The 26,988-nt window shown below is 37.9% G+C and overlaps 1 protein-coding gene across 8 annotated transcripts in view; it reads left to right on the top strand.

Moving 5' to 3' along the window:
• OMA1 (OMA1 zinc metallopeptidase) overlaps positions 1–26,988 on the top strand; it is a 108,448-nt gene that overhangs the window by 62,541 nt on the left and 18,919 nt on the right. For 5 of the 8 annotated variants that reach the window (XR_010321396.1, XR_010321398.1, XR_010321397.1 and 2 more), the window contains exon 8: positions 24,891–25,040. Coding sequence is in view for 3 of the 8 variants with exons in the window: in XM_064282032.1 (XP_064138102.1) it covers positions 24,891–25,040 (150 nt within the window). In the remaining 5 variants the exon portion in view is untranslated. Of the gene's footprint in view, positions 1–134; positions 205–2,864; positions 2,968–24,890; positions 25,041–26,988 lie in introns of those variants that run through there. The other 3 variants (XR_010321399.1, XR_010321400.1, XM_064282033.1) reach the window with 2 other exon arrangements.

Raw genomic sequence — 26,988 nt, 5'->3', positions numbered from 1 at the left:
GGATCTCCACTCCGTTTCTCTCTTGTTCTCCGTTTTCCATTAGTTTTTTCTTGCATTTGGCATTTGATCTAGATCTTTATTCTTTATTTGATGCTTTGGGTTCCAGTATTGATGTTTGTATCTGTTTTATTTAGTTTTTCAGGTCTTTGCTGCAGAGGATGGCATGGTGCATCTGTCCAGGCGCCATGTTGGCTCTGCCTCCAGGTATTTTTTATTTTATCCTTTTAGCATATGAAGTGGTATTTTATTGTGGCTTTTTAATGATTTCTCTGATAACTAATGGTGTTGAGCATTTTTTTATGTGCTTATTGGCCAGTTGTGTATCTTCTTTTGTGAGGTACCCATATAAATCCTTTGCTATTTTTAAAAATTAGGTTGTCTTTTTATTATTGAATTATTGGAGTTATTTATGTATTTTAGGTATAAGTTCTTTGTCAGATAAGTCTATGGCCTGCCTCTTCATTTTATTAGTGATGTCCTTTGGATGAGCAGAAGTTTTTAATTTTAGGTCTATCTTGTTGGCTCCTGGGTGGCGCAAACCGTTAAACTCTCGACTACTAGCCGAAAGGTTGGCAATTCAAATCCACCCAGAGGAAGACAGACTTGGCGATCTGCTTCCAAAAAGTCACTACTTTGAAACCCTATGGAGCCGTTCTGCCTTGCACACATGGAGTAGCCATGAATTGGAATTGACTCAACGGTAACTAACAAGTCCAGTTTATTTTTTTTCTTTGATGTGTAGTACTTTTTTGTCCTAAGAACTCTCTGAGGGCAGTGTTAGAAATTCTCACTTTCCGTGTGGGAGACCCAGGTTTAGTTCTTGGCCAGTGTACCTCATAAGCAGTCACCACTTGTCCGTGTGTTGCTATAATGCCAAATAGGCTTCAGCAGAGCTTCTAGACTAAGGTGAACTAGCAAGAAAAGCCTGGTGATCTACTTCTGAAAATCAGCCTGTGAAAACCCTGTGGATCACAAGACTTTTATCCACAACCGATCATGGGTATAGTACAGGACCAGGCAGCATTTCACTGTATTGTGCACGGGGTTCCCATGAGTCACGGACCGACTCGGTGACAACTAACAACAAGAACTCCGCGTGTTCCCAGGTTGTGAAGGTACTCTGTGTTACCTTCTTGAATCTTTTTAGTTTTAGCTTTGAATTTCATATCTATGATATATCTCAATTATTTTGGTATGGTTTTTAAATAGGGGACAAGGTTCGTTTTTTAATATATTTATCTAGCATGATTTATTAAAAAGACTTTATTTACCTCACTGAATTCCTTTGGTGCTGTTTTTGTAAATCAGTTGGCTGTATATCTGTGGGTATATTTCTGAATTTTATTTTGATTTATCGTTATTTTTGTCTAATGTTATATCAGCGCTGCACTCTCTTGAGTAGTGTAGGTTTATAGTAATGCCTGAAACCCAAAAGTAGGAGGAGCCCTCCAGTTCTTTTTTCACAATTGTTTTAGCTGTTCTAGATCCTTTACATTTACATATGAATTTTAGAATCAGCTCATTAATTTCTATAATAAAAGTCTGATGGAACTTTGATTAAATCTGTGAATCAATTTAAGAATTGACATCTTAAAATAGAGTATTTTAATCCATGAACCTGGTATATCGTTTCAGTCATTTTGGTCTTTTATTTCTCTCAGCCATGTTTGATATCTTCCAGCTTATAGTCTTACATATATTTTACTAAATTTATTGTTAAGTATTGTGTTTTTGATGCTAATATAAATAGTATTGTGACTTGATTTTTTAATTATTTGGTACTAGTATATATATATATTTTTTTTAGTATATAGAAATACAATTAATTTTTATAGGATATGTTTCTGTATTGACCAAGCACCCTGCAACTTTGCCAAATTCACTTATTATTTCTAGTTTTTTTTTAAAGGTTTCTTAAGGTTTTCTATATTAACATATCATTTGTAAATAAGGACAGTTTTATTTGTTCCTAAAAAAAAATCTGTATACCTTATTTTTTTCTTGCCTTATTTCACTGGCTAACAATATGTACAGTGTTAACTAGAAGTGGTATGGGCAGACATTTTGCCTAGTTTCTGATCCTAGGGGGAATAATGTCAACACTGAACGTGAAGTTCGCCATAGATTTTTCCTAGATGCCTTTTTTAAAATTGGGGAAATTTTTTTTTCCTACTGACATTCTTATTAATCTATTAATTACTGAGAGGAGAGTGTTGAAATCTTTAATTGTGGACTTGTCTATTTTTCACTTTAGTTCTGTAGGTTTTTGGTTCATATACACTGATACTTGTTTTTTAGGTACACACCTTTTTAAGATTGTTTTATCTTTTCGATGAATATTGATCTTTTTATCATTATAAAGTACTCTTTATTTCTGGTAATACTGCTTGTCTTTAAGTCCATGTTGATATTAATATTTCAACTCCTATTTTCTTATGATTAGTGTTTGCACAGTATATTTTTCTATCATTCTGCTTTTAACCTATCTTTTCTTTAATATTTACTAGAGCTCTTTTATAAACATTATATAGTTAGGTCTTGCTGAGTGTTAGTCCATTTACATAATGTAATTATTTATATGGTTCTGTGTAAGTCTGTCATTCTGTTTGACTTTTATTTGTCCCATATGTTCTTTGTTCCTTTTTTCTTATTTTCTGGCATTCTTTGGGATGAAGTGATTACTTTTTAGTATTCTATGACATACTAGCTGTGCCTTTGTAAAAATTCACTTAATGGTCTAGTGTTATTTTCGCATTTTTAATCTCAGTTTTATAACGATTCACATATAACAACCTTATAACAGTATACTTACCTTTCCCTCTTTCACCCTTTTTTTTTTTTTTTCATTTATCTCTACATGTCAGATGTACGGCTCCCCCCTCCGCCTAAAAAAAAACACACAGATGGTTGTAAGTGCGGTTCATCATAACTCAAATACGCCATAATTCAGAGACTAAGTATATTCATGTATGTCCATCTCCTCTTATGTTCTTTAAATATTGAATATATTTATAATAGTTTTTTAGAAGTTCTTGTCTGATAATCGGAGCATGGTGACAAAATGGTTAAGAGCTCCATGGCTAACTGAAAGACCAGCAGCTCAAATCTGCCAGCTACTCCTTGGCAACCCTGTGGGGCAGCTCTGCTCTGTCCTGTAGGGTCGCCAGGAGTTGAAATCGATGAATTTGGTTTTGGTTTGTCTGATAATTATAACATCCGGGTTATCTCAAAGGCTTTCTCCATTGATTTCCTTTTTTCTTGCTCATAGAACATGTTTTGTTTTTTGCATATTTAGGATTTTTTCATTTTATGCTACACATTGTGGATGACATGCTGTGGGGAGACTTATCTTCCTTTAAAAAGTGTTGAGCTTTGTTTTCAGAGACAGTAGGTCCTTTTGACCCAGTCTTGGTTTCTTTCTTTGCTAGAGCTGACCTCTTTCTTACCTGTTTTTTTTTCTTTTTTGTTACCCCTTATATATATAAGGCATTTCTGTATTCTAGCATGTGGTTTTTAGTCCTAAGACATACCCTTTACCGGTCTTAACTGATTGCCTGAGGTGCTTAGTGAGGTTTCTATTCTGGCTAGGCTCAACTCCAGTATTTCTTATCCCTGTGTGATATGTGGCATATTTATTTAGCTCTTAGTACCACTCTGTGTTTGGCTTAGCAGAGTTTCATTCAGCTGCATGTGCAGCTTAGCCCTCAACCAAGGACCTCCAAAGAACTTCTATACCAATTTCTGGGGTGGCCTACTTATATCTGATACCGTACCCCACAAATTCCAACCACTTCTGTACCCCTAAACTCCTGTTTCCTAGCTCCATTGCTCAGCTAGCACTGCTGTGCTCTGCTTCAGCTCTACTTTGCTGTGTTGTGATTAGAAACTGCCCCAGGCAGAAAGCAGGGACAAATGTCAGGATAGCCTTACGTGTTTCTTTTCTCTCATGGATCACAGTCTTGTCCTGCTTATTGTCCAGTACCAGAAAATATTTGCCTCATATATTTTGTCTAGTTTTTTAGTTATTTATGGTGGGGGAGCAAGCCCAATACCGGTTGCTCTGGTACCGTAATCCAAATTGTCTGTCTATATTTTATGAGAAGCAACTGAGCAGCTTTGTGTGCATAGGTCTGGATAATGGGCTTCACTATAAGATTATAGGGTAGTGAGCTACCTTTTTCTTTGGGAGAACTTTCAAATAGAATGTATATATAAGCCTTTTCTCTGTGGCCATTTAAGTACCTGCAGAAAAATCCTGTAAAGATGGCTGTCATTGTTTTGGGGCTGGGAGGGAGGAGTGAGATGGAAGTTTTTTTCCATTCATTTTTGAGATGGTCACTTAATTCTCTGTTATGAACCGCATACCTCAATCTTTCCTGAGTACCAAGTACTGAACCTTTCTGTGGTCCCTGTACTATAGGGGTATCAATCAACTATCAGAGAAGCAATAGAATATGCAGGTAATGAGTGTGAGCGCTAGAAATAGATTACCTAAGTTCGAGAACTCCTGTGCCAGAGAGAATACTAGTTGTATGATCTCGGGCAAGTTATTTATCCTTTCTGTTCCTCAGTTTTCCTTACCTGTGGGACAGGAACAGTAATAGGACTTATAGAGTTCAGTCTTTAGAGCTCTAGTCTTTTAATCTTTTGTATCCAAATGTGTGCCTGTTATTTCTCCTTTCCTACTTCAAACCTAATATGTTCAATATTCTTTGATTTCTCCTACACCTGTTTCTAGTGTAGTCTTCCTTTTCCAAGTAAATATATCACCTTCTATTCAGTTGCTTTTGGAAGAAAACCTGAAGTCATCCTCCGTTTTTTCCTCTCCTTTATCGTTTACATCCAGTTTTTCACCAAGTCCTGGCAGTTCTGTCTGTGAAACGTACCTCCATATTTTTTCATCTCCAAGGCGGGCATCTTTTACCTGGCCTTCCTGCACCATCCTCATCATCGGTTTCCTTGACTCCAATTATATGCCCCGTGTTCCATCCTCTACCTTGCCACAAATCTGAATCAGATCCAGTAAGCCAGTATATCCACTTTCTTAAGGCAAGACTTAAAAGGACAGCAGGCACAATTTGGCCTCCAGACTGCAGTTTCTGCCTGACTAACCCCCGGCTTCTAATTGACACAGCTTTTTTCATGTTTGTTACTACAGTCAATCAGAAGACAAATCTTAGAGAACTAAGTGCTGTTCTTTCTTTACATGGATACACATAGCTCTTTTCTGATCTGTTATTTTGATTTTAATTTATCAATTCAGCAGATAATTTACTGTGTGCCTGGCATCTACCAGGATGTAGAGATACACAGTACTTTCATGGAGGCCACAATTTAAGTTTGAAAACCCATTGCCCTGGAGCTGATTTTGACTCATAGTGACCGTACAGGGCAGAGCAGAAATGCCCCATATAGGGGTTCCAAGGAGCGGCTGGTGGATGTTAACTGCCAACCTTTTGTTTAGCAGCAGAGCTCTTAACCACTGTCCCACCAGGGCTCCAAGTAAGAAAGAGACATTAAGTAAATAATTTTAACAAAGTTTTGCAGTATTATGATAATGATATCAAAGGTTTCATGGGAGGTATAAAGGAGAGATACATACATAAAACCTTTTCTAGGGATCATGAAAAGTCATTTAACTTAGTCTTGGGATAAGAGGGTTATTCCCTGAGAAAGAAATTATAGTGGAAATCTGAAGGAAAAATAGAGTTATCCTGGTGAAGGTGTTGGTGGGGGTAGACTTTGCCGTGGCAGGCAGCACGTTCACAGTCAAGAGGAACAGTGACTTACTCCAGGACTGAAAATTCGGTATGGCTAAAATGTAGCCGAAGTTCAAGAGGGCCAATAGTAAGAGATAAAACTCAAAGGATAGTCAGGGACTACTTTGTTAACAATTTTAAGGAGGTTAAACTTTATTTCACGTAATGGTTACGACTTTGGGTTCCAGAGTCAAACAGATCTGTATTTGTACTACTGTCCTCCACGTGACCTTAGGCAAATCACTTAACCTCTTCACATCTGTTTTCTGTTCTGAAAGACGAAAATAATTACAGCACCTACCGCAGAGTTATTTTGAACATCTTAGGCTTGATTTTTATTTGTGGTTGTGTCTTTTTTTTTAAAATCTGTCAGACTCTCTTGCCACCTTGCCATTTAATATTCAAATCATGTAACATAATTCTCCTTTTCCTTACTCGGCAGCCTTCTGATCGTCGCCTTGCTTCCCTTGTAGTATGCCTAGAATGGAGAGTATGTACTGACTTGAGGACACAGATGTCCAGTGCCCTTGGTAGTTTTGGCAGTTAGTGTTATCACTGTAAATTAATAAGTTGGCATTCTGATTTTATATCAGTCTTGTGAGCTTGTTTAGTGGGAGCTATTCCTAAGAGATGAATCTGTTGGTCCTGTGCTACTCCATTAGATTTCTAAGCTTTTAAAGCCGGGTTATGGAAAATTTACTAAAATCAATTTTCTCATAAGGCCTTTTTCAAAACACGCTTTCCCTAGGGTGCTCTCTCCTTCTACCCTCCCATTGGCTGGGAGCATGTTTCCTTTGTATAGTTATACTTTTGTGCTTATTTTAATTTTTCATGTAGAACCAAGGTACTTATCATTATATAAATTATCAGATTTTTATATAGGGTAGTATAACAATGGTAGGAGTGAGGTGTGTATTTATGCACAGAATTACAAACCGTCCTTGTCCATTTATCAGCTGCAAAAGATGTCCTGTTAAGTATCCGATTTTGCTGGGCGTGCATATTCATTTGTCGCTGAAAGGCTTTGGCACTTCACGGCCATTTACAGAAATGACTTTTGCACATTTAATTTCACAAGCAACGACCCCCCCCCCCGGTTTTTTTTGGAGTATCTGTTTCTTGAGTTAAATATGAAAAGGAAACCAATTATCTTTTTTTTTCCAGTAATATCTCATGGAGTTTTTGGTGAAAGTTTACACAGCAAGTTAAGCTCCCGTTTGACAATTTCTGCAAAAAATTTAGTGACATTAGTTACATTTTCACAATGTGTCACCATTCTCTTTGTGTTCTCTTTGTTCCATTTCCAGTACTCTAGTTTCCCTGCCCACTTATCTTCTCATCTTTGCTTTTGAGTTATTATTGACCTTTTGGTCTCATACTAATGGTTTTTAAGTACAGGCAGTCCCTGGGTTAAAAATGAGATCTGTTCATATGTCTAAGAATTTGTAGGTGAGTTGGAACAGGTGCATACAGTTCTTATTTAGCCTGCCTTTATTGCAGCGGGAACCTGTGGTGGTGTAGTGATTAAGAGTTCAGCTGCTAACCACAAGGTTGGGAGTTTGAATCCACCAGGTGCTTCTTAGAAACCCTATGGGGCAGTTCTACTCTCTCCTATAGGGCCGCTAAGAGTCAGAATCGACTTGACAGAAATGGGTTTGGTTTGGTTTGGTTTTAGTGCAATGATTTCAAAGCTGCACGTGCAGCAAGTGAAGGTGATTGTGATAAAGAATTTGTTGCTAGTGGGGGTTGGTTCAGTTGTTCGAAAGTGAGGGCAAATTTACATAATGTTAAAGGGCAAGTACAAGTTGTCTGCAAGTCAAACATTTATAACCCGGGACTTACGGTAGTGTACCGAGCTTAAGGGTAATAACCCTTATTTTGTATGCCACTCTGCTATTTCACTAAAAGGCAATCTCAGGATAGGCTTGGTTTAAGGTTTAAAGAGCGTCTCTGGGTGATAGTCTCAGGGAAATCCTCTGTTCTCTGCTATTTCAGTTTGTCTGGCCTTTTTTTTTTTTTTTAAGAATTTGAGCTCTGCTGCATGTTTTTCTCCTATTCTATGTAGGACCATCAATTGTGACCTCAGTCAGAATGGTCAGTGATGGTAGCAGGCACCGTGTAGTTCTTCTGGTCTCAGGGTAGATAGGGCCATGGCTCATGTTTCTTCTCAGAGCTTTTGGTTATCTTCTTACTGGTTTTGCTCCTCGTGAATAGAGACCCATAGTTGTATCTTAGATGGCTGCTTGCAAGCTTTTAAGACCCCCAGATCCTACTCACTTCATTAGGATGCAGATCATGATTTTTGTGAACTATGTTATCAGTTGACTGAGTTGTTTCATGAAACTATGGTCCTAAGCTGTCAAACTCAGAAAACCAATCTTGAAAGGTGTTTGGTTATGTCTGAGGAGTATCTGTATTTGTGTGTTCAATGAATATGTGCCTGTGCCCCCATGTTTGTATTTAAACATATCTATAGATATTTCTATCTCACCTATGTATGTATACACCTCTTCCTGCCTATATACCAGTATGCCTATACCCATCCATATGTGCTCAAACACTCAATTTTTACTTTGGTTGTGTTGTGCTCACTACATCCATATTTGGAGTCACTTTTCCTATCACCAAAAATAACAAGTCTCTATGATCTAAAGCATACTTTCCCCTTCTCTCGCTGATAACCATAATGAACATTGGTCTCTGTTTATCTATTCTTGTCTTCTTATAAAAGCAGGATCATACAATATTTGTCCTTACATACTTATTTCACTTAGCATTATGTCCTTCAGGTGCATCCATGTTATGTTTTGTGGGGAGTCATCATTGTCCTTTATGGTTGCGTAGTATTTCACTGTATGTATGTACCACAAGTTGCTTATTCATTCATCTGTTGATGGGCACTTTTCTTGTTTCCATTCATTTGCTATTGCTAATAAAGCAGCAGTGAACATAAGTGTGCATATGTCTGTTTGTGTCATTATTTTTAGGTCTATAAGGTATATTCCGGAATCCCTGGTGGCATAGTGGTTCAGTGCTATGGTTGCTCACCAAAAGGTCGGCAGTTCATACCTACCAGGCACTGCTTGGAAACTCTATGGGGTAGTTCTGCCTTGTCCTACGGGGCCCCTATGAGTCGGAATCAACTCGATGGCAATGGGCTTGGTTTTTTGGTTGGTTCAAGGTGTATACCTGGAAAACCCTGCTGATGTAGTGGTTAAGAGCTATGGCTGCTAACAAGAGTTCAGTAGTTCAAATCCACCTGATGCTCCTTGGAAATTCTATGGTGCAGCTCTACTGTGTCCTGTAGGGTCGCTATGAGCCAAAATCCATTTGATGGCAATGGGTTTGGTTTTTTGGTTTAAGGTATATACCTAGGAGTGGGATTGCTGGATCACAGGGGTAGTTCTGGTTTTTTGAGAAAGCACCATACTGTTTTCCATAGTGGTTATATCATTTTACAGTCCCACCAGCAGTGGATAAGAGTCCCAATCACGCCATATCCTCCCCAACATTTGTTACCTGTTTTCGTTTTTTTTTTAATCAGTGCTATTTTAACTGGAGATAAGATGGTATCTCATTGTAGTTTTGATTTGCATTTCTCTAATGGCTAATGATTATAAACATCTTTTCATATGTTTGTTGGTTGCTTCGATGTCCTCTTTGGTAAAGATTCTGTTCGTGTCCTTTGCCTATTTTGTGATTGGGTTGTTTGTCTTTTTGTTGTAGAGTTGTTGCAGTTTTCTGTAGATTTTAGAGATTAGACACTTACAGGGTTTCCAAAGATTTATTCCCAGTCAGTAGTTTGCCTGTTTACTCTTTTAATAAAGTCTTTAGTTGAGCATAGGTTTTTAATTTTTATGCAGTCTCATTTATTTATTTTGTCTTATTCTATTCGTGCACTTGTAATATTTGTTATCTTAGTCATCTAGTGCTGCTATGACAGAAATACCACAAAGGAATGGCTTTAACAAAGAGAAATTTAGTCTCTCACAGTGTAGTAGGCTAGAAGTCCAAATTCAGGGCATTAGCTCCAGGGTGAGGCTTTCTCTGTCAGCTCTGGGGGAGGGTACTGGTCATCAATCTTTCCGTGGACTAGGAGCTTCTCCACACAGGAACCCGGGTGCAAAAGACACGGGGTGCTGCCGGCACTGCTTTCTTGGTGGTATGTGGTCCCCCTGTCTCTCTGCTCCCTTCTCTGTTTTATATCTCAAAAGAGATTGGCTTAATATACTATCTAACCTTGTAGATCTCATCAGTATAACTGCTGTTAATCCATCTCATTGACATCATAGCAATAGGATTTACAACACATAGGGAAATCATATCAGATGACAAAATGGTAGACAGTCATACAATACTGGAAATCATGACCTAGCCAAGTTGACAGATATTTCTGGGGGGCACAATCCATGTCAATCCATGACATTTGTTATCCTATTTTTACAAAAGATTAGGTCCCATAGTTTTCTCCCCATGTTTTCTTCTAGGAATCTTACGGTTTTAGGTTTAACATTTAGGTCTTTCATCTATTTTGAGTTAGTTTTTGTGTTGGGTGTGAGGTAAGCCCTGTTTCATTTTTCTGCCGGTGGATATCCAGTTTTGTCAGCACCATTTATTGAAAAAACAGTTTCTGCCCCACTGATTGGACTTTGACTCCTTGTCAAAAATCTATTGTCCATAGATGGCTTGGTTTAATTCTGAGTTCTCAGTTCTTTTCCATTGGTCTATGTGTCTATCATTGAACCAGTACCAGGCTGTTTTGATTACAGTGGCTGTACAGTATTTTTTTTTTCGTATAGTATGTTTTAATATCAGTGTGAGGAATGTGAGGCCCCCTGCCTTGTTCTTTTTCTTCAGTATTGCTTTGGCTATTTGGGGTTTCTTTCCTTTCCGTATAAAGTTGGTCATTAGTTTTTCCATTTCGGTAGAGAATGTTGTTGGTATTTGTACCGGAATTTCATTGTATCTCTAGATCGCTTTAGGTAGAATTGACATTTTCACTATATTAAGTCTTCTAATCCATGAGCGGAAACCCTGGTGGCGTAGTGGTAAAGCACTGTGGCTGCTAACCAAAAGGTCAGCAGTTCAAATCCACCAGGCGCTCCTTGGAAACTCTATGGGGCAGTTCTGCTCTGTCCTACAGAATCAACTTGACGGCAGCGGGTTTGGGTTTTTTTGGTTTTTAATCCATGAGCACAGGATATCTTTCCATTTTTGTGGAATTCTTGTAGTGGTTTATAATTTTCATTGTGTAAGTCTTTTATCTCCCTGGTTAGATTAATTCCTAGGAATTTTATCGATTTGGGGGCTGCTGTAAATGATATTGGAAACGCTGATGGTGTAGTGGTTAAGTGCTACGGCTGCTAACCAAAGGGTCAGCAGTTCAAATCCGCCAGGCGCTCCTTCTACTCTGTCCTCTAGGGTCGCTGTGAGTCAGAATTGACTCGACGGTACTGGGTTGGGTTTGGTTTTTAGTTTTGGTAAATGATATTTTCTTGATTTCTTTTTTGGAGTACTTTTTGATAATGTAGAGGAACCCAACTAATTTTTCTGTGTTGATCTTGTATCCTGCAGCATTGCTAAATTCTACTATTAGTTCCAGCAGTTTTCTTGTGGAATTTTTGAAGGAGCCCTGGTGGTATAGTGATTAAGAGTTCGGCCGCTAACCAAAAGGTCAGCAGTTCAAATTCACCAGCTGCACCTTGGGAATCCTATGGGACAGTTCTACTCTGTTCTATGGGGTTGCTATGCGTCGGAACCAACCTGACAGCACTTAACAACAGCAGCTATGTGTAGTATCATGTCATCTGCAAATAGAGATAGTTTTACTTCTTCCTTTCCTATTTGGCTACCTTTTATTTTTCTTTCTTGTCTTATTGCTCTGGCTAGGACTTCCAGTATAATGTTGACTAAGAGTGGTGATAATAGGCATACTAGTCTTATTCCCATTCTCAAAGGGAAGCCTATCAGCCTTTCTCTGTTGAGTATAATGTTAGCTGTTGATTTTGCTTATATGTTACTAATTATGTTGAAGAATTTCCCATCTATTCCTATTTTGCTGAGAGTTTTTTTTTTCAGGAAAGGGTGTTGGATTTTATCGAATGCCATTTCTGTATCTATTGACGTGATCATATGATTCTTTTCCTGTTTTATGTATGTGGTAGAGTACATTGATTAATTTTCTAATGTTGAATCACCCTTTTACTCCTGGTGTGAATCCCACTTGATCATACCATATGATTTCTTTTGGATATGTTGCTGAAGTCTGTTGGATAGAATTTTGTTGAAAAACTTGCTTCTGTGTTCGTAAGGGATACTGATCTGTAACTTTCTTTTTTTTTTTTTTAATGCCTTTGCCTGCTTTAGGTATCAGGGTTATGCTGGTAGAAAGAGTTTGGTAATGTTGCTTCCTCGAATTGTATGTTTTTGAAGAGATTGGGTAAGATTGGTGTCATCTCTTCTTTGAATGTTTGGTGAAATTCTCCAGTGTAACCATCTGGTCCTTGGCTTTTTTTTTTTTTTTTTAATGACATCTTCAGTCTCTTCTTTTGTAATGGGTTTGTTTAAATTTTATACTTCTGTTTGTGTTAGTTTGGGTAGGTAGTGTGTTTCGAGGAATTTGTCCATTTCATCTAGGTTTTCAAATTTGTTGGAGTACAGTTTTTCATAATAATCAGTTGTGATCTTCTTTATCTCTGTTGGATTGGTTGTAATATCACCAATTTCATTTCTTAATTTGGTTATTTTCCTCTTCTATTTTTTCTTTTTGATAAGTCTAGCCAGTGGTTTGTCTATTAATCCTTTCAAAGAGCCAACTTCTGGTTTTGTTGATTCTTTCTATTGTTTTTCTATTTTGTTTATTTCTGTCTTGATCTTTATCATTTTCTTTCTTCTGGTAGCTTTTGGCTTCTTTTGCATTTCCTTTTCTATTCATTTAAGTTGTCAGTTTAAGTTAAAGAATTTGAATCTTTACTTTTTTAAAATGTTGGCATTTATTGCTATGAATTTCCTTCTGAGTACTACTTTTGCTGTGTCCCTGCAGTCCAGTAAATTACTTATTATGGCCCTTTTAGACATAGTGTTTGTGACTCCTACACAATGATTGGGTGAGACTATGCAAATAAGGTACTTGTGACCCACCAGGCAGATTGGACAGCTTGCTGCTAATGCAGCTAAGGTGTATGGAACCTATTCTGTGATGGTTAAGGTTATTTGTCAACTGGTTGATGCATGATTTTCGGTGATTTGGTAGTTATGTAATGATATAATTTGGCAGTTATATAATGATGTAGTTATCCTCTGATACAGTTGTCCTCCATTTTGTGATCTGATATAATTAGCCTCCATTTTGTAATGTGTTGTAACTCCTAGCCTCCATCCCTGTGGTTATGATCCCATTTGGGGGTGAGATGCTCAATGAGGCAAGATTTGGTTGGGATATATATTGATCACTGCCTTATTGGCGGGTGTGACTCGGGTCACCACACTTCCCCCTTTCCTCCCTTGTTCAAGTCACACCCTTGCACTGCCTTGCTCAAAGAAGGGGAGTTTCCAGTGGTCTGCATCCAATATATATGAATGCTCTGGCAAAGTTCTCTCTTTGCTCTGGATCCTGCATATAGCTCATCATCATCTCACCTCCAGTTTTTGAAACTTGAGTCAGTAGCCTATCATCTGACCTGATTCGCTAGCTTCCGCAGTTTTTGTGAGCCAGCAGCGTGTTGTCTGACTTGCCGATTTGGGTTCATCAGCCCCTGCAACCACGTGAGTTGGGAGAAACCTCTAGCCTAATACCTGGCTCATGAATTTGGGACTTGCCAGCCTCCACAACTGCCATTTGCTTGACAGTTTGTGAGTTCTATGAGACATTGCAGTGAAAATTATGGAACCCAAAGTTAGGAGGGAAAGTGCTATGTGGAGGAGAGGTTATTGATGTTAGAGACGATGGAGTGGTACAGCAGTTTAGAAAAGCTGGACATTTGGGACATCTTTAACCTCCACGTTATAGGAACCAGCTTTGTGCTGACCCTCATAAAAGAAATTACTTGTTTAGTCCTAAAGGTTTTGTTACGCTGTGTTTTCATTTTCATTTGACTCTAGAAATTTTTTAATTTCACTTTTGAATTCTTCTGTTTTTTTATTTCTACCTTTATACTGTTGTGATCAGAGTAAGACGCTTTGTATGATTTCAGTCTTTTTAAATCTGTTGAGACTTGTTTTGTTTACTAGCATATGGCCTGTTCTGGAAAGTGATCCATGTGTACTGGGGAAGAATGTGCATTATTGTGATGCTGAATGGTGTGTTCTGTATATGTCCATCAGATGCATATGGTTCGTGGTTTTATTTAAGTTCTCAGTGTCCTTCGTGATCCTCTTTTTAGATGTTCTGTCTGTGATTGAAAGTGGTGTGTTGAAGTCCCCTACTATTATCGTGGAGTTGTCTATTTGTCCTTTCATATTACTCGATACCTGTTTCATATATTTTGGAGCATTGATTTTAAAAGCAACAAACCACAACAACAACAAAAAATTGCTGTTTAGTTGATTCTAATTCATAACGCCCCTATAGGACAGAGTAGAACTGCCCCATACGGTTTCCAAGGAGCAGCTGGTGGATTCACACTGCCGACCTTTTGGTTAGCAGATGAGATCTTAACCACTGTGCCACCAGGGCTCCCATTGCTGTTAGGTAAATATATATTTATAATTGTTATGTCTTCTTGCTGAATTGACCCATTTATTATTACGTAATGTCCTTTATCTCTTGTACTAGATTTTGATTTAAAGTCTACTTTATATGATATCAGTATGGCCGCCCCTGCTCTTTTTCATTGACTGGTTGCATGGAATATTTTTCTCCATGTTTTTATTTTCAGTCTGTTTGTGTCCTTTTGTCTCAGGTATGTTTCTTGTAGACAGTAAAAGAATAGATCATATTTTTTTTTTAATCCATTCTGCCACTCTCTGCCTTTTGCGTGGGGCATTTAGACCATTTACATTTAAGGTTATTACTGAAAATGAAGTGTCTGTTTCACTCATTTTGCTATTTGTTTTTTGAGTGTTTTGTGTCTTCTTTGCTTTTTTATTCTGACTTTTCTGTTTTTGTTTGTATTTGGCTGTTTTCTGGTGATGAGCCTTTTTTGCTTTCTTCTTTTCTTCTGAATGTTTTTTCTTGGTAATTTCTTAGTGGTTACCACATATGCTACCTTACAGAACTTACATTTGCAAGAACATTTAACATATGAACAACAGTTAACATACAACCTTAAGATAATAAATCTATTCCTGATATGCTCTTCCCTCACCCATTTCTGTTGGTGTGTCTCCATTAACATAAATATGCAATCTGTTTTTGGTATGTTTGCTTTGTACTTATTTCTTACAAACTTGATGCTGTATTGTTTGCAGAATTTAATTACTGAATCTGTTCCCTGAAAATATCATATACTTGGTGTTATGGATTGAATTGTGCTCCCCCAAAACTTACATCAGCTTGGCTAGGCCATGACTCCTAGTATTGTGTGATTGTCCACCTTTTTGTCATCTGATGTGATTTTCCTATAGGCTGTAAATCCTACCTGTATGATGTTATTAGAACCCTGGTGGCACAGTCGTTAAGAACTTGGCTGCTAACCAAAAAGTTGGCAGTTTGAATCCACCAGCCACTCCTTGAAACCCCTATGGGGCAGTTGTACTCTGTCCTGTAAGTTCGCTATGAGCTGGAATCAACTTGATGGCAGTGGGTTTGGTTTTTTGGTTTTGGTTATGATGTTAATGAGTCAGGATTAGAGGCAGGTATGTTAATGAGGCAGGACTCAAACTACAAGGTTAGGTTGTATTTTGAGTCAGTATCTTTTGAGATATTAAAGAGAAGCCAGCAGAGAGACAGGGGAACCTCACGCCACCAAGAATGAAGAACTGGGAGGGGCCTGTGTCCATTGGACCCAGGATTCCTGCAGTGAGAAACTCCTAGACCAGGGGAAGATAGGTGACAGGTACCTTCCCCCAGAGCCAACAGAGAGAGGAAGCCTTCCCCTGGAGCTGGCACCCTGAATTTGGACTTCTAGCCTCCTAGATTGTGAGAGAATAAATTTCTCTTTGTTAAAGCCATCCACTGGTGGTATTTCTGTTACGGCAGCACTAGATAACTAAGGTAGAATTTGGTACCAGAACAGTGGGGTGCTGCTCTAACAGATACCTAAAATGTGGCAGTGGTTTTGAAACTGTGAATGAGTAGAGGCTGGTAGAGTTTTAAAGTACCTATTATTAAAAGCCTAGATTGCCTTGAACAGACTGTTGGTAGAATTACGGATATCAGAGACAATTCTGGCGAGGCCTCAGGAGGAAGTGGGAGAGCTGTAGCACTGAAGACACTGCAGATGAAGCATCAGCAGAGAAACGACAGCAGCAGAACCCGACAGCATAGGAGCCAACTGTTGGAGCAAGAGAGCTGAGTGCCTTTTGCAGGAGGCTTCCTGACAGAGTGGGGTGCCTCTGGGCACTTATGGGTGGAGCTAGCTTTGCCGACCCATGGAGCAAGAGAGCTGAGTACCTTTTGGCGGAGGTTTACTGGTGGAGTGGGGTACCCCTAGGCACTTATCGGTAGAGCTAGAGAGCTTTGCAACACTTTCCCCAGCAGGGCAGACGCAGGTGAAAAGGCCTGAGGGGCCGAGAGGCCAAGAAACCAGGAAGCAGAACTGCCTCAGTCTCAAAGGGTAGGGCTGGGGTTTCAAAGCGTGGGGCCACAGCCTCCTAGGTTTCAAACAGTCATATCTTTACCGACTGAGTTTTGGAATGCAGGGCTGCCGTTCGCGAGTGCCAGCGGGTTGGGGCCAGATCTGCTGCCCATAGCTGAGGGGACAGGGCTGCCATGCCCAAAGGATCGAAGAAGGAGCCTGCCATGGCCAAAGGGGTAGGGTTGCCACTCAGATGGACTAGGAGAATGGGGCTGCCCAAATCAGAGGGAGCAGAGTTGCTGTCCCAGTGGGCCTGGAAGGCATTGCTAAAGCCCAGGGCTGAAGGACCTCCTCCCAAAATCTGGAGAGTGGTCAACATTCAGAGTTTGGAGAGCAGGACTGTTGCCTAAATGGTCTCAGAGTAGAGGATTATTTTCAGCCCTCGAGAGTTAAGGTAGTGTGGTCTGCTGACTTGCTTGGTGCCTGTTATCCCTTCTTTTCCTCCAGCTTCTCCCATTTGTAATGGAAATGTCTAGCTTGTGCTTGTTCTGCCTTTGTACTTTGGAAGCAGATAACTCGTATTCTAGGTTTCATAGATGAAAAGGAATTTTTGGATTTTGGACTTGGAGTTGAATTAAGACTTTTGCTGTGATATGATGGGGTGAATAATATGTTTTACATGTGGCAAGGACATGAATTTTGGGAGGCCAGAGGATGGAATGTTATGGATTGAATTGTGTCCCCCCAAAATTCATGTCAACTTGGCTAGGCCATGATTCCCAGTATTTTGTGATTGTCCACCATTTTGTCATCTGATGTGATTTTCCTATGTGTTGCAAATCCTATCTCTATGATGTTAATGAGGCAGGATTAGAAGCAGTTATGTTAATCAAGCAGGTCTCAATCTGCAAGATTAGGTTGTATGTTGAGTCAGCTTCTTTTCAGATAATAAAAGAGAGAAGTGAGCAGAGAGACAGGGGGACCTCATGCCACCAAGAATGAAAAACCAGGAAGGGAGCACATCCTTTGGACTTGGCTTACCTGTGATGAGAAGCTCCTAGACCAGGGAAAAGTGATGACAAGGACCTTCCCGCAGAGCCAACAGAAAAAGAAAGCCTTTCCTTGGAGCTGGCCTCATGAATTTGGACTTCTAGCCCCCTAGACTGAGAGAATAAATATATCTTTGTTAAAGCTCCACTTGTGCTGTTTCTGTTATAGCAGCACTGGATAACTAAGACACTTGGTCCTTATGATTGCCCATGTTGTTGGGTTTTCTTTGAGATCTCTCTGTCATTTTTTAATTAATTTTTTTCCCCAGGTGTAGATAGGAGTATGTACTTAATGCTCTTGCCTTTCCGTTTGAAGTATTCCCTTGAATAATACTTGCAAAGCTGGTCTGGTAGTGGCAAATTTCCTGAGCTTCTGTTTGTTTCAGAATGTCTTGATTTGCCCTTAGTTTTTGAATGACAGCTTTTCTGGGTGAAGAATTCTTGGTGGTAATTGCTTTCATTTAATATTTTATATTTGTTGCTCCATTGTCTTATGGCCTCTAGAGTTTCTGGGGAGAAATGTGCAGTATTTCTTATGAAAATCTTCATATGTTATATTGCACTTTTCTCTTGTTGCTTTCAGAATTCTCTCCTTGTCTTTGATTTTCAAGAATTTTATTAGAATATGGTGTAAACTTTTTATGTGTTTCTCCCAATTGGGGTTTGTGTAGCTCTCTGTATTTGTGGCCTTGGTTCTATGTACCGGTCTGGGAAATTTTCTGATTATCTTCTGGAAATTTTTTTCTGTGTCTTTATTGTTACCATGTTACTCTGGGATTCCAATAGTTTTAATGTTGGATTTCTTAATTGAGCCTCATATTTCCATTTGAGCTTGTTTACTTTTCTTTGTTATTTTCTCTTGAGACTTGATAAGTTCAGTTATTTTGCCTTCTAGTTCATTTATTCTGTCTTTGGTCTATTTGATTCTATTGAATATTTCTCTTGCTTTTTCTAATTCAGTTCCTTTTCTCTTCAGTTCCAGTTGTTCTCTTTTCTTTTCTTTTTTTTTTAATATCCTTGTTGAGTCTCTCATTTTGTTTCTCTGTTTGTTTTGCTAGTTTTCTGTGTGCGTTTTGCTTTCTTTAAACATATTTAGCGCTATAGTCTGAGAAATTTCAATTCATTCCATTAGTCTGGGCTCCCTAGGAGAAATTTCCTCTTCAACATGTTTTGCTCTTTATTGGTCCATCTTCTCATGTGATTTTTTTTTAATATTTTTTGTTGAACTTGGACCATTTTTTTTAACTTTAAATTTTGTATTCCAATTTTTATTGGAAAATTTTCTGATTGGCGCCCTGGTGACCCAGCAGCCAGGTTTCCAGCTGCCAACCAAAAAGGCTAGCATCTGCATCCACCAGCCACTCTACAGGAGGAGGTTTGGCAGCCTGCCTCCGCAAAGGCTCCCAGCCATGGAAACCCCACAAGGCAGCTCTGCTCTGCCCTACACGGTCTCCATAAGTCAGAATCAGTCCAGAAGCAGTGGGCCTAGTATTTTCTCCTGAGAACCACTGGAGGGCACTCTTACCCTTAGGTTTTTTTTCAATGCTGATATAGGAGTTCTGGTTGTCTGATATCTGGAATTCAGTACATATGCTCAGGAGGAGTTTTATCTGGTTGCAGATGCTGATGTAAGTGGTGGGGCTCAACTTTCCTGTGGTGAAGGTGGGGGGCTCTCTGTCTTTCTCTCATGGGCACCCCTGCTCATGCTTTCCAGTGGTGTCTCACTGTGAGCAGGTAGCTGTCCAAAGTATTCCCCTTACCCTCCTGCCCTTGCAGTTCCTCCCAGTCCTAGTGCCCATTCATCTCAGGTGTCAGCAAGATTCAAAAGCACTTTCTTGCAATGCCATGGTCTCCCGTTGCCCTCTCCCAGTTGTGTGGCCAGCAGTCTGTGCCACCTTAAAAAATTGGGCTACAGCTTTCTCAAATTAGCTGCCTTTCTGTGTTCCCTGTTTGGGGTGTTGCTCAGCCCCATCCCAGAATGGTTGTGATGAATGGTCCAGATGGTAGCAGGCAGTTTCTTCCAGCTTCTGTGCTGTCCCAGCTCATCCTCTCCCCTGCTTCGCGACTCACTCTGACTCTCTAACACCTTAGCTGTTGTCCGGAGTTCTGAGACCTCAGTCTGTGCTTGTTTTTATTCATTGTTTGGTGAGTGAGTTGCTGGGGGAGTAAATGGGAGTGTCTACTAACTTTGGCATCTTGCTCCACCATTTTAATTTTCTTTTAGTGGTTCTAAACTTCAGGCCATGTTACTCTCCTAGAATGGCATTATGTATGATTGGTTTTGTCAAAGTGATTGTGAAGGCAGAGGATTACTGATACTTAACAGGAGATAGTAAATACCTTGTAGTGGCCTGGACAGCCCTCCCTAGGGATGAATTGTCTAGCCCCCAAAGCCTGTAATTACTCCCGTTGAGAAACACTGCGAGCTGGTTTTGGCAAGTAGCATCAGATAACTATGTAGATAGCACCATCTAGTGAGAGAATTAGGTAATACGCAAAATCTACTTGTACCACAGAGACAAGAAAGTTCTAAAACTTTTTGTAAAATAGTAGATTGTAGAATCACAGAATTTTGTAACAGGAAGGAAAATTGGAGATAACTTAATCCGTTTTCTCCTTTTACAGAGAAGGAAACTAAGGTCCAAAGAGGTGAAGTGATTTGTCCAATAACATATAGTTAGTAGCAGAGCCTGGCATAGAACCCAGGTTTCAAAAGTCTTCCAGGTTAGTGTTCTGAGCTTTCATCATAGCAAGCAGACAACCTTTGTATTTTATTTGGGTTAATGCCTTAGATTTTTTGCTTAGAGATTTGTTTAAGAAGGTAAAAACAGTAAAAGAAGAAATATCTCATTTTAATATGTGTGTTAAAAAGTAAAGTTTCATAATGTATAGATTATGAATAACGTCTTACTTTGGCCTAATTGTGTCACCCAGAGTATTCATTTTGTTTTTTAGTTGCTATCATATGAGGGCTAAGTGTTGAGTCTTGTGATAAAACATCATCTAAGAGAAAATATATGAAAAATTATTTGAAACTTAATTTATTATATTGATTGATGAGTTGACATGCTGGCAATCAAAAGATGTAAAATCTTGTGCAAAAAAAAAAATCAAACCTACAAAATAATGTAAGTCTTCCTTTCCTCTTCTATATTGGTGCACATAAACTATTTTTGGTAAGTCAAGAGTTTTTTTTGTTGTTGTGTTTTTTTTTTTATTGTTATTGCTTTGTGAGAGATTGGCATATGTTGAGGATGATTTAGCTGAAACCATCTTGAAACTATGTCACATTCAGTTGGAAAGGAGAAATTTCTAAGTATTGACTAGAAAAATGTTTAGGTAAGAAGTGGGTTACAAAACAGAGTTTTAATGAATGACGCGTGCCATCGGCAGTTTGTGAAACTGAAATAAGCCAGTTTCTGGGTAGATGATGTTGATAATGATGACAGTAGTGCTGATAACACTGGTGCCGATATCGACAGCAATGGCCATAATGATGGCTAATAATTTTTTTACCTGTTAGGTACTGTTCCAAGTGTTCTACATGTGCTAATTCTTTTAATCTTCACAGCAACCCTGCGAGATAAAGGTACCATTATTATCCTCATTTTATAGATAAAAAAATTGATGGAGAAATAAGTAACTTGTCAAAGGTCTCACAGATATTATGGTTTCCCCTCCCAAGATAGAGATGCCTTCATTTCTGAAATGAAACTTTCTGTTGTATTTTAACTTACTAGATATAATTCTGGTCTTCTGTAGTATTGACTCTAGGGTAATTGACCGTAGCATTTTGACATCTGCTTTGATCCATTTAAACCTCATCTTATAGTAGCCTCAGTGTATTCTAGCTCTAGGAGTCCAGCTACCCTCTTGAAACAGGTGTTCATAGTACTGTCTCAGATAATTATTTTACCTACCACATGTCTCTGTAGAATACAGGAGAGGATGCCAAAATGACTGGGACAAGTGTAGGGTGTTAATGCCATTCCAAAAAAAAGATTTCAAACTGCTAATGTCAGAATTTACCTCTTGGAGGGGGTGACGGCTGGCAGGAGCTCTGTTGGAGAGTCTAAGTGAATAAAAACCAAATAGTAACGCAAAATTCAGAGATACTTTTTTATCTTTGCATTTCTAATGAAAGTTTTGGCTACAGGTAGGATATACTTGCAGTGTTTTCATTTTGTTGTACGTAGGGTCGCTATGAGTTGGACTAGACTCAGCAGCACCTAACAAACAACAACAAGATTGATTTCTAAATTTTTCTGTAGTTTTAGCTTTGGGAAATGTTCAAATTATAAGAAAAGCTTTTGGATGCTAGTTTATACTACTGTACTCTTTATGATAGTCACATCCCACTGAGTTTCTGATTTGAATAGTAGCAAATTCTTTGTCAATTAGTATGTCCCTTAATGCATATTCATGCATACTGATATTACAGGCTGAATAAAGCAAAATCTTTCTTTGCTTGTAAAATCATGACATCATCACTTACGACCAAATATAGCGTCCTACAACAATCCTGGGTTTCTGGTTGCTCTCCAGGGGAAAGGAAGAGTAGAAATAGTGTCCTATGTATTGGGTTCTAGCCTTGCTGCTTTACAAAAGGTATCACATTTAATCCTGATGGCCCAGTGCCTTAGTTTCATTTTCACAGATAAGGGATCTGAAACTCAGGGAAACTGAATTATTGGCCCAGTGTCACAGACTTCAGAGGCAGATTCAAATCCTAGGTTCAGATCCTGGCTCTGTGACTTACTAGCTATGCGATGTTCGGTAGATTTCTTAACCTTTCTGGGCCTTGGTTTCCTGATCTGTAAAATGAAGCTAATAATCGTACTTACCTCATGAGATTGTTATGAGGATTAAATGAGTTAGTATAACAAGTTCCTAGTTCTAAAGCCTGTTGCTCTTTCCATTATCCCTGTATACTGCCTCAGAAAGTATTCCAGGACCAATATATTTTATTAACACGTATTTTCGTATATTCCCTAGCCATCTGTGGCTATTTTGGGTTCTAATTTAAGAAGGAAAGATTATCTAGAAAGAATTTTGTCCTTCCATCCTTTGTGTACTTCCAGATACTTGATAAACACATAGTTCTTACTTCGCCATATTTTTTTATTGAGACAAGTAATTTAGGCTTGTGATTTGCTGAGTATGTATTCTAAAAATATTTTCATGTTTGGTCTATGATTGTTATGTATTTTTCATAAGTTGGAACAATATAAATTAAACATTCATTTTTAAAACAAAACTATCTGACTTTACTGGATCTTTAAACTGAATTTAGGAAGTATAGACAAAGACACCTTTATCTTAATACGAATACATTTTGTCTGTTGGGAAGTTTAATTTCTTCATCTATTTCTGCATATCAAATGTTGCTTTAAAGATTGCCTTCAACTGTGTTTCTTAGAGATTGAACAGGGAAATATTTTGTCTTTTGATTAACACTTTTAGGCTAAAGAAATTTCGGATAAATATGTTTTTGTTAAATATATTATGACATAATTCATGAATTTGTATTTATTGAAATATTTAGTTTTCGATTATCAGAGTTTTTTTTTTTTTTAACTCTGCTACATGGGTGGTGTTTTAAAAATACCTTATGATTTTGGTTAGAATTCTTTTTTTTTTTGATGAATTATTTTACAAGAATACTTAATTTGTATTTATATTGTGAATGTTTTCAACCTGCTAATAAGGGATGTATTCCTTCCAGTGGGTGTTTAGAATTCAGCATCAAATAATCATTTCTGTGTATGATGTCCGTGTTCTGTGTTACACATGTTTCACACATAAGCACACAAATATATTGCATACATATCTTACACATATATGGACCATCGTGTGTGTGTGTGTATACATGGATCACACACTTGTATATTTGTTATGTACCTTTATCTTTTATTTCTGTTCGTATGCATCTGTAAATGTGTATACATATATGTACAATAGGACAAAGAGCTTTGGTTCCTTTTCAACTTGGAGTACATAGAGCTGTTAAAGAATTATATTGCTTTAGATGTTGAATAAAACTTACTTCAATTTCATATCATTTTTTCTTTTTCATTTTCCCAACATTTGGAAATGTTTTAATGGTGTTTATTAAAAAAAGATGTAGCATGGATGCTGCCTAGCTCTATCAGCATGTAGTGTCCTACATTTGCCTTTTTGAGTGTCACGATTGTACTGTTTTAAGGCTTTTTGAGAAAACATTTTATTTCAGTACAGTGTATCTTTTTCTTAATAGTTTTAATCAAAAGCAAAATAGATGGGAAATAAAATGCCAGTCACTTCTTATAGAAATTAGACTAAGGTAAAATATGTGAGTAAATTAAACATGGTTATAATAATATTTATGAAATCATTTTATGTAGGATTTTCAAATAATTTTTATTATAAAAATGTACGTTTTACTTTTTTCAGAGGTGAAAGTCTTGCTCCTTCTCCCTCATCAAACACCCTAGTTATGCTCTTAGGACAGTCACTATTAACAGTTTATTGAATAGCATTCCAGAAATGTTGTATTCATGTGCAAGTATATGAGTGTGGGCATGTGCACGAGTGTGTATATGGAATTGTATGTGCACATACACAAGACATAGCTATTCAATTTTTTTTAAAAGTTAATACTTTTATAAGGTATTTTGAATCACTTTAAAATATATTTTTTAGCATGTACATTGAAGAAAAGGGAATAAATTGATGTATATATTAAAACATAGCTGTCTATTTTTTATGCATTTTTATTTGAAGTCTTCTACCTAATTATTCTGGTGGTGTAGATTAGGAATAAAATTTCCTCAGTGCAGTTTGATAAAAGATTAGACTTTTAAAACCTTATGAAAACAGAAAATTTTAATTTGTGTGGAAGATTTTTGCCCTTAGTACATGTACATGTTCTTAATATCCATCAAAACTGAACATAGTTGGTTATGTTTGGGGAGGGGGATTATTGTATATGTTCTGTAGGAGGAGGAAGAGGTAGGGAGGTGAACGTTCTCTATTTTCATTCTACAATGCCATATATTGAGGGGTTTTTTTTTTTTTTTTCCTTGTAAGCAATGAGAAAATTCTACTTTTATTAAAATAATGAAAAAAATCTGTAGTGACATAAAGGAGTCTCTGGGTGGTGTGAATGGTTAACATGCTCAACTGCTAACCAAAAGATTAGAGTTTCAAGTCCACCCAGAGTTGCCTCAGAAGGAAGGTCTGGCAATCTACTTCCAAAAAATTAGGTACTGAAAACCCTATGGAGCCTAGTTCTACTCTGACACACAGGGGTCACCATGAGTCAGAATCTACTCAACAGCAACTGGTCTCGTTTTAGTGACATGTGGGTAAACTTTAAAAAATGTCCTCATAAACTCATTTTGTGCCTTTATTAACTTTGGTTTTAGGCTTGTGTGGATGTCAGAGCCAGTTCAGTATTTTGGCAGCAGATGGAGTTCGTAGATAGACTCTCAGGTCTCCCCAAGTTGCCAGAATGGTTATCCACACATCCTTCTCATGAAAATCGAGCTGAGCACTTGGATAGACTTATACCTCAGGTGAGCTAACGCTATAGAAAGCAAGAAATTGTGTTTACTGTATCATTTATTTTAATTCTACTATTTCTTATGCTAGAAAGAGTTCTAGTCTGTCAACTATGTTGATTATTGTAATTATTAATCACGAGCTTTCAAAGGATTTGACTGAAAAATAAAACCTTGTCTACCAGTCTTGGGGAAGAAATTGCTCTGTAACTTTTCTTGACGGCGAAGGTTTAACCCTTTTAGTATCATACCTTTAATTTTAGCTGATTTGATGAAAGCCTAAAACTCTTCTTTGCCTTCCCTTCTTAAACAAGGAAGGCATATTGGTTTTTTTTTTTTTAAACATATTGATCATAATTTAATCTTTTCTTAGTGATTAAGCTTATTGTTAAAAAATATCAGTCAATGAGCTGTATCAAAGATATGGGTCAACTGGATATTAATCCCTGTAGTGATGCTTGAATTTATTTTCTTAGGAAGTATCCCTTCATATCAGTTGGCTTTATGGCTTTTTATTTCTTCATGAAGATATAGTGGAATGTATGCTCTCTGGCTCTTTTTGTAGAAATTCATTAATACATTAAGCTGAGACAGCTTTCTCCTAAGCAGTTTTAAATCTGCTGAAAATCTTTTGATTTGTTAACATCATTCAAAACTTTTTCTGTGGTTTCCACCTGAATGCAAAATGAATGTCAGACATATCCAAGTCATACTACATGTGCTCTTTTGTCTCACTTTTGGTTATGAAACCACGACATTCGTTAGCAATTTAAAAATCGGTACTGGGCTCTTTGGTAAAGGAGTATACAACATGTCCAGGTGTATTTGTAGAAGTATCATTCAGTTAACTTCAAATAAGTCGTGGTTCTTGATACCAGCAGGGTGTTAAGTACAAAATAATCATTAATACAATAAGGAATATAATTTATCATAAGGGAAATAGAATTATAGTAGTGTGTGGTTTGAAGGACGAGTCTAGTCTACATTTAGTTTGGGATAAGAACAAGCACAAGAGTCATTCATTCATTCGTTTGATCAATGTTTATTGATATTCATTGATATTGTCCTATTTTTGTGTTTTATTGCTTGTGGTTAAGCAAGGAACAAAACATCTCTGCTTTCTTGGATAATGCAGATAACACTCTAGGTAATGCAAATAATAAACAAGTAAATATGTAGTATGTCAAATGATAATGAGCACGTTGGGAAAAATAAGCAGGGAGCTGAGGAAGCTGGGCAGTAGAGAAGGGATGCTGTACTCTGTAGCATTGTCAAAGCCTCACAGAGCAGAATCTGGAAGAAAGCAGAGGAGCAAGTCATGTGTATATCTGGAGGAAGAGCCTTTCAGGCTGAGAAAGCAGCAAGTACACAGGACCTAAGTGAGTATGTTTGGTGTGTTCAGGGAATAGGAAGGTAGACATTGAGTCTGAAAGGAGTAGGAGAGGAAGAGAATGTTCAAGATGAACTCCAAGCGGTGTAGAGGAACCAGACCATGAAGGATCTTCTAAGCTATTGTAATGACGAATTCTACTTAAGGTAGCATGAGAAGCTAGTAGAAGGTTTTGAGCAGAGGAGTAAATTGGGTATTCTTTGTTTCTTTCGTCTGCATTACAGACAGCCAGATATGAGTTCTTAATACCTCTCCTAAGTATATTTCACTTGTACTCTTAATTTGAAGGAAAAAAATATCTGAGAAAGAAATAGCAGTGACATTTACTTGATAAAATGTATAGTAATCATTCTTCTTAAAAGAGCAATATAGGACTAGGACGTTATGTGTTTAATCAGTAACTGATTTGTATGCGTTAGTGTGACCCAAGGCCCAGGGACCTTTTCATCACCCTGGGAGGCTTTAATAATAATCACACATTTTTCTCTTGGAATCCTCTTTCTTTTTATTTTTGCTCAGTGAAATTCTAAAAGTATGTGGTTTGTTTAAACTGAATAATAAATTCCACTAGCC

The sequence above is a fragment of the Loxodonta africana genome, chromosome 3, assembly GCF_030014295.1.
Source record: "Loxodonta africana isolate mLoxAfr1 chromosome 3, mLoxAfr1.hap2, whole genome shotgun sequence".
NCBI classification, from domain to species: Eukaryota; Metazoa; Chordata; class Mammalia; order Proboscidea; family Elephantidae; genus Loxodonta; species Loxodonta africana.
The sequence above is the reverse complement of the archived record's forward strand: the minus strand, read 5'-3'. Positions and strand labels throughout refer to the sequence as shown.